This window comes from Silene latifolia, chromosome 10 (assembly GCF_048544455.1).
Source record: "Silene latifolia isolate original U9 population chromosome 10, ASM4854445v1, whole genome shotgun sequence".
Classification (NCBI taxonomy): domain Eukaryota; kingdom Viridiplantae; phylum Streptophyta; class Magnoliopsida; order Caryophyllales; family Caryophyllaceae; genus Silene; species Silene latifolia.
Window position 1 is genome coordinate 149,247,995 of NC_133535.1, and position 12,263 is coordinate 149,260,257.

The window sequence follows — 12,263 nt, forward strand, 5'->3', positions numbered from 1 at the left end:
ATTTGAAAGATGGGATTCTTGTTCATCAAACAACATATACTAAGAGAGTCTTACACAGATTCAATATGGGTAAATCATATCCTGTGAAGTCACCAATGTTAGTTCGCAATCTTGATCTGAAAAAGGATATATTCCGTCCACGAGAAGAAAATGAGGAAGTTCTCGGACCTCATGTACCGTATCTTAGTGCAATTGGTGCACTAATGTATCTGGCAAATAATACAAGACCAGATATTGCTTTTTCAGTTAATCTTCTAGCAAGACATAGCGTATAAAACACACAATCTTTCAAACCTTTGGCAGAGATTATCCCATAACTCTTTGGGATCCTCCACAAACAGATATTCAATTTTTAAATTTTCATGGAGATGATGCCTTAAGAACACTATTGCTTTTGCTTGTTCTTGTGAAGTAGAATTTCCATCTACTAAAATTGTATGCTCTAGTCCCTTGGCTTTTAAATTTGCTCTAGCATCCACCCTCCATTGAAGGTATTTTGTGCCATTATTATCAAGGATATCAAAGTCTCGTTTCGTCATATGTGCCATTTTCTGATTAACATATTTAACAATAAGTTAATAGTGATAAACTTAATTAGACGATATATGAAATTTACTTTACAAAAGTAATCACATGGAATGACAAGTCATAGTGGGCCGAGACGTCTGACCTTTACAAAAAGTCAAGAGTTCAAATCTTGATATAACAAAACTTATATGAATAAGATAAAAAGATACAGATCAAACCCTTTTATAGCGGTATGAGTTACTGTACATATATGGTATATAATATTGAAGTATAATATTTATACTCATTATAGACCCATATAAAACTTATGTCTTGTCATATTACCTTACAGAACAAATTTTGAAAGATAAATTTTGAACAATAAAAATGGCCAAACTCCATAAGATGTTACGTACAAAACAAAACAATTAATACCCAAAAGAATTGTTTATGTATATGGTGGACCTATCACCTCCACTTTTCCTTAAAATATTGAATTGTTGCGAAAAACAAAAGTTTTAGGTGGTAGAGCACATGCTTTGAGTAGTGGGGTGGGTAGTAGACTAGTAGTATACTAGTACGCATGCTTTGAGGAAAAACCACAATTCCCTCACCTTTTGTCCTCTTCATGTTCCCCACCACCTATATTTTTTTTTTTAGTTTTTCTCTATTACTTATACACTACGGAGTATTATATATGTAACTTGTTCACAATATATCATTTTTACGAAAAAAAATGGACCATCAGTGTAATGGTATTAATTTGTTTTTAAGTTACATATTTTTCTTAATATACATCTTACCATAAAAGATAATAATTTACCTTTTGTGATAATCCACCGCGTGCTCGTGGTACTCAACCACGTAATATTCGCACGTCGGAGGGACCGTTGGATGGTGTTGCACCTCCCGCACAAAAAGGTTAAGATCGGAAAAATATCGACCTTAATAGTGAGCCTAGTGTTGAAAAACCAGGTTCCGAAATCCGACCGGAAGATATTCCGGGACCGTCTCATCATGTTGTCCATATAAAAAAAAAAAAAAAAAAAAAAGGATGCATAATAAGGTGGTGTTGGCGGCGGCGACGGCGGCGACAACCGGTTTTATTAAAATTACCGGATCAACCTTGAAAATACTCTATATATAAATTTTATAGAGCAGAAGGAATTACGGTCGCCCGTAAAATATTTACACTTCTTGTTATCTTTTCATCACCCTTTTGTTAAGTTACTCTTATCACATATCGTTGTATGTTTGGGTTATTATTAACATGATGATAATATGTTTGAAGGAAGTTTATGCTATATTAACAGAAGGAAGAAGAGAAAAAAAAATGATGATGAACGTAACTGATAGTGTATAAGTAATAGAGAAAAACTAAAAAAAAAAAAAAAAAAAATATAGGTGGTGGGGAACATGAAGAGGACAAAAGGTGAGGGAATTGTGGTTTTTCCTCAAAGCATGCGTAGGTCCACCATATACATAAACAATTCTTTTGGGTATTAATTGTTTTGTTTTGTACGTAACATCTTATGGAGTTTGGCCATTTTTTTTTTATTTTTTTTATTTTTTTCTTCCTTCTGTTAATATAGCATAAACTTCCTTCAAACATATTATCATCATGTTAATAATAACCCAAACATACAACGATATGTGATAAGAGTAACTTAACAAAAGGGTGATGAAAAGATAACAAGAAGTGTAAATATTTTACGGGCGACCGTAATTCCTTCTGCTCTATAAAATTTATATATAGAGTATTTTCTGTTATAATTACTTCCAGAAGTAAGGTGAAAGTTCACCTCTCCACTTCACCATGAACAGTAAGATAATGCTAAGTAATTGTGTATGAACAGTAGCACTTTTAAATTATACGGCAATGGTAGATTACTTATGAGAGTTGCATACTTATCTTCTTAAGCAGCTCCTTTTACTCTGTATAAATAGGTTGTCATATTTCAATAAGAAAGAGAGACAACACCATTACAAACTCTGAAATTATCTGAGCTAAAACACCAATTATTACAATACGTTATCAGCACGAAAGTCTCAAAAACTTCAAAGGTTCAAGGTATTGAGTTGTTATAATAACATAACTACGGAGTATTATATATGTAACTTGTTCACAATATATCATTTTTACGAAAAAAAATGGACCATCAGTGTAATGGTATTAATTTGTTTTTAAGTTACATATTTTTCTTAATATACATCTTACCATAAAAGATAATAATTTACCTTTTGTGATAATCCACCGCGTGCTCGTGGTACTCAACCACGTAATATTCGCACGTCGGAGGGACCGTTGGATGGTGTTGCACCTCCCACACAAAAAGGTTAAGATCGAAAAAATATCGACCTTAATAGTGAGCCTAGTGTTGAAAAACCAGGTTCCGAAATCCGACCGGAAGATATTCCGGGACCGTCTCATCATGTTGTGCATATAAAAAAAAAAGGGGATGCATAATAAGGTGGTGTTGGCGGCGGCGACGGCGGCGACAACCGGTTTTATTAAAATTACCGGATCAACCTTGAAAATATTGTAATAATTGGTGTTTTAGCTCAGATAATTTCAGAGTTTGTAATGGTGTTGTCTCTCTTTCTTATTGAAATATGACAACCTATTTATACAGAGTAAAAGGAGCTGCTTAAGAAGATAAGTATGCAACTCTCATAAGTAATCTACCATTGCCGTATAATTTAAAAGTGCTACTGTTCATACACAATTACTTAGCATTATCTTACTGTTCATGGTGAAGTGGAGAGGTGAACTTTCACCTTACTTCTGGAAGTAATTATAACACTCCCCCTTGAATGTTCACCTTTCATGTATAGGATTGTGTGTTTTATACGCTTTCATAGACTACCTCATTAAAAACCTTGTTAGGAAAACCCAGTGGGATAAAACCTAATGAAGGGAAAAAGAGTGCGGTACGTATGAAACTCCCCCTCGCTTCAAAGATTTGTCTCGAAGGTGGCACATTCCAATATTCTTTACTAATTCTTGAAATGTTGTTGATGGGAGTGACTTTGTGAAAAGATCTGCCAAGTTGTGTTTTGATGAAATTTGTTGAATATCAACCACACCTTCCTTTTGAAGTTCATGAGTAAAGAAAAATTTTGGTGCAATATGCTTGGTTCTGTCTCCTTTGATGAAACCCTCTTTCATTTGATGAATGCAGGCCGCATTATCTTCGTATATAATAGTAGGTTGATCAGTTATTGTTTTTAATCCACATTCCTTCTGAATATGATGTATCATTGATCTTAACCATACACATTCACGAGCGACTTCATAAAGAGCAATTAGTTCAGCATGATTTGATGATGTAGCGGTCAAAGTTTGTTTGGTTGATTTCCATGATATCGGTGTACCGCCATAGGTGAACAGATACCCATTTTGAGACTTTGCTTTGTGTGGATCTGATAAATATCCTGCATCGGCATAACCAACAAGAGTTGCATTTTTTCTTCCTTGGTAAAATAGCCCAAGATCTTGGGTTCCCTGAAGGTAACGTAGGAGGTACTTAATACCATTCCAATGCCTTCTTGTTGGTGTTGCGCTATGTCTTGCTAGAAGATTAACTGAAAAAGCAATATCTGGTCTTGTATTATTTGCCAGATACATTAGTGCACCAATTGCACTAAGATACGGTACATGAGGTCCGAGAACTTCCTCATTTTCTTCTCGTGGACTAATATATCCTTTTTCAGATCAAGATTGCGAACTAACATTGGTGACTTCACAGGATATGATTTACCCATATTGAATCTGTGTAAGACTCTCTTAGTATATGTTGTTTGATGAACAAGAATCCCATCTTTCAAATGTTCAATTTGAAGACCAATACAAAACTTAGTTTTCCCTAAGTCTTTCATCTCAAATTCTTTCATCGATATTTTGCGGAATATCAAGTTCATCGTTTGTTCCAATGATATTTAAATCATCAACATATCTTGCAATAATTGCAAAACCCTTTTCAGAACGTTTTATAAAAACACATGGACTGATTGGATCATTGACATATCCTTCCTTAAGAAGATATTCCTTAAGGCGATTATACCACATTCGCCCTGATTGTTTCAGTCCATATAAGGATTTTTTCAATTTTACACTGTATATTTCTTGTGGGTTTGAGTTATGGGAAAATGGTAACTTTATCCCATCCGAACTCGCATATATATTTCAGGTGTCAAGTGTTCCGTATAAATATGCAAAGAACTACATCCATTAAACGCATTTGCAATGATTGGAACACACGCTAAACTTGTTAAGAACCTTAATGTTGTTGCATCAACAACCGGAGAATATGTTTCATCATAATCTACTCCCGGTATTTGTGAAAAACCTTGTGCAACAAGTCTGGCTTTGTATCGTACAATTTCGTTATTTTCATTGCGTTTACGGACAAAAACCCATTTGTACCCAATCGGTTTTACACCTTTAGGTGTTTGGGTTCTGAGTCCAAAAACTTCTCGTTTTTCAAATGATTTTAATTCTGCCATCATTGCCGCTTTCCATTTTGGCCAATCATCTCTTTGTCGACATTCTTCAACAGATTTTGGCTCAATATCATCGTTATCAATGACAACTTCAATAAATATAAATGGGCAAAAATATCATCAATTTTTGTTATTTTTCTATCCCACTGTTTTCCTGTATATGCATAATTCATTGATATTTTTTGATTATCAATGCCTTCATGTTCTTTAGTAAGTACATGATTATCCCCTTCAATAAGGGTTTTAGTGGCATTTTCCACCTTTTGTACTTCATTTTCTTCTTGAACATGTAATGATTTCTTCATCGATGAGTGGGCATTCTTTTGGACTTTCTAGGTTTAAGATCTTTTGATCCAATCGGTCTACCACGTTTCTTACGAGTAGGTTCACATACCAATTGATTTCCCGATTGTTTTTGGGGAATCTGAATTCTTGACGGAGCATTTAACGCAGGTATATGTGACTTTGTCACTTGTTTTATATCTGTAAATGCATCTGGCAATTGGTTTGCTATGTTTTGAAGATGTATAATTTTATACACTTCTTGTTCACACATATTTGACTTAGGGTCTAGATAAGATAATGCTTTGACATCCCATATAATGTCCTTTTGACATGGAATCATCTTATCTCCCCCTAAACATGGGAAATTTATTTCATTAAAATGACAATCATCAAACCTTGCAGTGAACAAGTCACCTATCATTGGCTCGAGATATCTTATGATTGATGGAGATTCATATCCAACATAAATTCCCACTTTTCGTTGTGGGCCCATCTTGGTACGATTGGGCGGGGCAATAGGAACATAAACGGCACATCCAAATGTTTTTAGATGTGCAATACTAGGTTCCTTTCCGACGACTAATTGCATCGGAGATAATACATGATTAGCAGTAGGCCGAAGCCGTAACAAGTTTGCTGCATGTAAAATAGCATGTCCCCAAGCAGAAGATGGAAGCTTACATTTCATCAATAATGGTCTAGCAATCCATTGTAATCTTTTAATTAATGATTCTGCTAACCCATTTTGTGTGTGAACATGAGCCACTGAATGTTCCACATCTATTCCGAGTGACATACAATAGTCATTGAATATTTTAGATGTGAACTCTCCAGCATTATCAAGCCTTATTTTCTTGATTGTATGGTCCGGAAATTGTGCCCTTAATCGAATGATTTGTGCCAACAATTTGGCAAAGGCAACATTTCTTGTGGATAATAAACTAACATGACACTATCGAGTAGATGCATCAATTAGCACCATAAAATATCGAAATGGTCCACATTGTGGGTTAATTGGTCCACAAATATCTCCTTGAATCCTCTTTAGAAACATAGGAGATTCAATTCCGACTTTAGTTTTGGAAGGCCTGATAATCAATTTGCCAAGTGAACAAGCCGTACAAGATTGTTCCTTAAACTGTGGAACTTTAACTTTAGTTAAAGGATGTCCAGTTGAGCTTTTGATAATTTTTATCATCATACTTGTTCCAGGGTGACCCAGTCGGTCATGCCATAAGGAATAAAGCTCTTGGTTGTCTGTTTTCACTTTAGACACCAAATTGATTTCAAATGGACGTATATAAGTATAATACAGTCCAGAAGAGTATCTTGACATTTTTTCAAGTATGTATTTCTTATCATTCTCTACTTTGGTAAGATACATATACTCCTTATCATCTGACTCAATGGTTTCTATATGATAACCATTTGTCCGTAAGTCTTTGAAACTTAATAAGTTTCTACGAGTTTTACTCGAATACGATGCATCATTTATTATGACTTGTGTCCCTTTTGGGAGCATTATACAAGCCTTTCCTGAGCCTTCAATTAATGTTACAACACCAAAGAATTGTGGTAACATTAGCCCTAATGGGCATTAGTTCAATAAAATAGGCTTTATTGCTCGAAATGCTATGAGTTGTGGCACCGTCAATCGTGGCATTGTTCTGCATTTCTTTGTTGAATTTCCATATCTTCAAAATAAATAAATATGAATAAATTAAATAGTTATGAATAAATTAAACAGAGAAAGAAAATTCAGTTTTATTTATGATACATAATAAACATGGTAAAGGGAAATATTTTACAACTGTCATTATTTATTAACATATTTTTTTTTTACATAAAGTAAACTTAAGTTGATGGTCCGCAACCATTATCTATATCATCGATAAGATAATCAGACAAATCCAGACTTAGAACTGGAGATGTTTCTTTCACGAAGTTTGTTTCAACTTCTTTTCCTTTTCCCTTTTGGGAAGCTGTATAAAGGTCAACCAAATGTTTAGCAGTTCGACACTCTTTTGCCCAGTGTCCAGTAATACCACATTTGAAACACTTGGTGGTTTGATTTGGCTTTCCTTTATTAGGCGTAAACTTCTTTTTCCCCTTAAATTTGGGATTTAGGGGTTTGAAGTTCGGACGCCATTTTCCTTTCCCCTTATGAAAGGTGGTATTTCCCTTTTGAAATTTCGCCATGGTTGTCCAGTTTTAACAACATATGTTTCGGGAGGAGCAACGAGTCCTCCTGCCTTTTGTTATGATTGTGAAACATAACTTTCATATTTGCTTGACCATCCTTAAAATGGCAATTAGATCACAATATCGATTATAATGCCTTTCACGATATAATTCTTGTAAGACTGCATTATCGGCATGCATAGTTGATAGAGTTTTCTCTATCATGGCTGCATCAGTTGTTGCTTGTCCGCATAACCTTAATCGTGAAGTTATACGAAGCATAGCCGAGTCATAATCACTAACGAAGTGAAATCCTGGAATCGTATATTCATCCAAATCATCGAGCTTTCGGCCCAATAATTCTCTCCAAGCTTTCAAACCTTTGGCAGAGATTATCCCATAACTCTTTGGGATCCTCCACAAACAGATATTCAATTTTTAAATTTTCATGGAGATGATGCCTTAAGAACACTATTGCTTTTGCTTGTTCTTGTGAAGTAGAATTTTCATCTACTAAAATTGTATGCTCTAGTCCCTTGGCTTTTAAATTTGCTCTAGCATCCACCCTCCATTGAAGGTATTTTGTGCCATTATTATCAAGGATATCAAAGTCTCGTTTCGTCATATGTGCCATTTTCTGATTAACATATTTAACAATAAGTTAATAGTGATAAACTTAATTAGACGATATATGAAATTTACTTTACAAAAGTAATCACATGGAATGACAAGTCATAGTGGTCCGAGACGTCTGACCTTTACAAAAAGTCAAGAGTTCAAATCTTGATATAACAAAACTTATATGAATAAGATAAAAAGATACAGATCAAACCCTTTTATAGCGGTATGAGTTACTGTACATATATGGTATATAATATTGAAGTATAATATTTATACTCATTATAGACCCATATAAAACTTATGTCTTGTCATATTACCTTATAGAACAAATTTTGAAAGATAAATTTTGAACAATAAAAATGGCCAAACTCCATAAGATGTTACGTACAAAACAAAACAATTAATACCCAAAAGAATTGTTTATGTATATGGTGGACCTATCACCTCCACTTTTCCTTAAAATATTGAATTGTTGCGAAAAACAAAAGTTTTAGGTGGTAGAGCACATGCTTTGAGTAGTGGGGTGGGTAGTAGACTAGTAGTATACTAGTACGCATGCTTTGAGGAAAAACCACAATTCCCTCACCTTTTGTCCTCTTCATGTTCCCCACCACCTATATTTTTTTTTTTTTAGTTTTTCTCTATTACTCATAGCATTCTGAGCAATAAAGCCTATTTTATTGAACTAATGCCCATTAGGGCTAATGTTACCACAATTGCTGGTGTTGTAACATTAATTGAAGGCTCAGGAAAGGCTTGTATAATGCTCCCAAAAGGGACACAAGTCATAATAAATGATGCACTGTATTCGAGTAAAACTCGTAGAAACTTATTAAGTTTCAAAGACTTACGGACAAATGGTTATCATATAGAAACCATTGAGTCAGATGATAAGGAGTATATGTATCTTACCAAAGTAGAGAATGATAAGAAATACATACTTGAAAAAATGTCAAGATACTCTTCCGGGATCGTATTATACTTATATACGTCCATTTGAAATCAATTTGGTGTCTAAAGTGAAAACAGACAACCAAGAGCTTTATTCCTTATGGCATGACCGATCAGGGGTCACCCCGGAACAAGTATGATGATAAAAATTATCAAAAGCTCAATCGGACATCCTTTAACTAAAGTTAAAGTTCCACAATTTAAGGAACAATCTTGTACGGCTTGTTCACTTGGCAAATTGATTATCGTGCCTTCCAAAACTAAAGTCGGAATTGAATCTCCTATGTTTCTAGAGAGGATTCAAGGAGATATTTGTGGACCAATTAACCCACGATGTGGACCATTTCGATATTTTATGGTGCTAATTGATGCATCTACTCGATGGTGTCATGTTAGTTTATTATCCACAAGAAATGTTGCCTTTGCCAAATTGTTGGCACAAATCATTCGATTAAGGGCACAATTTCCGGACCATACAATCAAGAAAATAAGGCTTGATAATGCTGGAGAGTTCACATCTAAAATATTCAATGACTATTGTATGTCACTCGGAATAGATGTGGAACATTCAGTGGCTCATGTTCACACACAAAATGGGTTAGCAGAATCATTAATTAAAAGATTACAATGGATTGCTAGACCATTATTGATGAAATGTAAGCTTCCATCTTCGCTTGGGGACATGCTATTTTACATGCAAGAAACTTGTTACGGCTTGACCTCTTGCTAATCATGTATTATCTCCGATGCAATTAGTCGTCGGAAAGGAACCTAGTATTGCACATCTAAAAACATTTGGATGTGCCGTTTATGTTCCTATTGCCCCGCCCAATCGTACCAAGATGGGCCCACAACGAAAAGTGGGAATTTATGTTGGATATGAATCTCCATCAATCATAAGATATCTCGAGCCAATGACAGGTGACTTGTTCACTGCAAGGTTTGATGATTGTCATTTTAATGAAATAAATTTCCCATGTTTAGGGGGAGATAAGATGATTCCATGTCAAAAGGACATTATATGGGATGCCAAAGCATTATCTTATCTAGACCCTAAGTCAAATATGTGTGAACAAGAAGTGTATAAAATTATACATCTTCAAAACATAGCAAACCAATTGCGATGCATTTACGGATATAAAACAAGTGACAAAGTCACATATACCTGCGTTAAATGCTCCGTCAAGAATTCAGATTCCCCAAAAACAATCGGGAAATCAATTGGTATGTGAACCTACTCGTAAGAAACGTGGTAGACCGATTGGATCAAAAGATCTTAAACCTAGAAAGTCCAAAAGAATGCCCACTACTGATGAAGAAATCATTACATGTTCTGAAGAAGAAAATGAAGTACAAAAGGTGGAAAATGCCACTAAAACCCTTATTGAAGGGGATAATCATGTACTTACTAAAGAACATGAAGGCATTGATAATCAAAAATATCAATGAATTATGCATATACAGAAAACAAAGGGATAGAAAAATAACAAAAATTGATGATATTTTTGCCCATTATATCGCTGTTGAAGTTGTCATTGATAACGATGATATTGAGCCAAAATCTGTTGAAGAATGTCGACAAAGAGATGATTGGCCAAAATGGAAAGCGGCAATGATGGCAGAATTAAAATCATTTGAAAACGAGAAGTTTTTGGACTGAACCCAAACACCTAAAGGTGTAAAACCAGTTGGGTACAAATGGGTTTTTGTCCGTAAACGCAATGAAAATAACGAAATTGTACGATACAAAGCCAGACTTGTTGCACAAGGTTTTTCACAAATACCGGGAGTAGATTATGATGAAACATATTCTCCGGTTGTTGATGCAACAACCTTAAGGTTCTTAACAAGTTTAGCTGTGTCTGAATCATTGCAAATGCGTTTAATGGATGTAGTTACTGCATATTTATACGGAACACTTGACACTGAAATATATATGCGAGTTCCGGATGGGATAAAGTTACCATTTTCCCATAACTCAAACCCACAAGAAATATACAGTGTAAAATTGAAAAAATCCTTATATGGACTGAAACAATCAGGGCGAATGTGGTATAATCGCCTTAAGGAATATCTTCTTAAGGAAGGATATGTCAATAATCCAATCACCCATGTGTTTTTATAAAACGTTAAAAAAGGGTTTTGCAATTATTGCAGTATATGTTGATGATTTAAATATCATTGGAACAAACGATGAACTTGATATTACTTTGCAAATATCGATGAAAGAATTTGAGATGAAAGACTTAGGGAAAACTAAGTTTTGTATTGGTCTTCAAATTGAACATTTGAAAGATGGGATTCTTGTTCATCAAACAACATATACTAAGAGAGTCTTACACAGATTCAATATGAATAAATTAAATAGTTATGAATAAATTAAACAGAGAAAGAAAATTCAGTTTTATTTATGATACATAATAAACATGGTAAAGGGAAATATTTTACAACTGTCATTATTTATTAACATATTTTTTTTTTACATAAAGTAAACTTAAGTTGATGGTCCGCAACCATTATCTATATCATCGATAAGATAATCAGACAAATCCAGACTTAGAACTGGAGATGTTTCTTTCACGAAGTTTGTTTCAACTTCCTTTCCTTTTCCCTTTTGGGAAGTCGATAAAGGTCAACCAAATGTTTAGCGATTCGACACTCTTTTGCCCAAAGTGTCCAAGAATACCACATTTGAAACACTTGGTGGTTTGATTTGGCTTTCCTTTATTAGGCGTAAACTTCTTTTTCCCCTTAAATTTGGGATTTAGGGGTTTGAAGTTCGGACGCCATTTTCCTTTCCCCTTATGAAAGGTGGTATTTCCCTTTTGAAATTTCGCCATGGTTGTCCGTTTTAACAACATATGTTTCAGGAGGAGCAACAGTCCTGCTGGCCTTTTTGTTATGATTGTGAAACATAACTTTCATATTTGCTTGACCATCCTTAAAATGGCAATTAGATCACAATATCGATTATAATGCCTTTCACGATATAATTCTTGTAAGATCGCATTATCGGCATGCATAGTTGATAGAGTTTTCTCTATCATGGCGCATCGATTGTTGCTTGTCCGCATAACCTTAATCGTGAAGTTATACGAAGCATAGCCGAGTCATAATCACTAACGAAGTGAAATCCTGGAATCGTATATTCATCCGGTCATACGAGCTTTCGGCCCAATAATTCTCTCCAGGCTTTCAAACCTTTGGCAGAGATT

At 34.7% G+C, this 12,263-nt stretch overlaps 2 protein-coding genes across 2 annotated transcripts; both read right to left on the bottom strand.

Moving 5' to 3' along the window:
- Nucleotides 1-3,415: 3,415 nt before the first annotated feature.
- LOC141608482 (secreted RxLR effector protein 161-like) lies at nucleotides 3,416-4,135 on the bottom strand. Its single transcript, XM_074427831.1, has one exon. The coding sequence runs from the start codon at nucleotides 4,133-4,135 to the stop codon at nucleotides 3,416-3,418; it is 720 nt and encodes a 239-aa protein (XP_074283932.1).
- A 3,440-nt stretch (nucleotides 4,136-7,575) lies between these two features.
- Nucleotides 7,576-8,110, bottom strand: LOC141608483 (uncharacterized). Its single transcript, XM_074427832.1, has 2 exons — nucleotides 7,857-8,110; nucleotides 7,576-7,774 (listed from the first exon to the last, which is right to left on the bottom strand). Exons 1-2 carry the CDS (start codon nucleotides 8,108-8,110, stop codon nucleotides 7,576-7,578), a joined length of 453 nt encoding a protein of 150 aa, XP_074283933.1.
- Between the last annotated feature and the right edge of the window lie 4,153 nt (nucleotides 8,111-12,263).

Bases quoted from the DNA above. Each gene is read 5' to 3' on its own strand.
- LOC141608483 (XM_074427832.1), bottom strand. From the start codon at position 8,110: ATGGCACATATGACGAAACGAGACTTTGATATCCTTGATAATAATGGC. The intron at 7,775-7,856 runs GTTTGAAAGCTT...TCACTTCGTTAG, and splicing joins TGGGATAATCTCTGCCAAAG to TGATTATGACTCGGCTATGC.
- LOC141608482 (XM_074427831.1), bottom strand. From the start codon at position 4,135: ATGTATCTGGCAAATAATACAAGACCAGATATTGCTTTTTCAGTTAAT.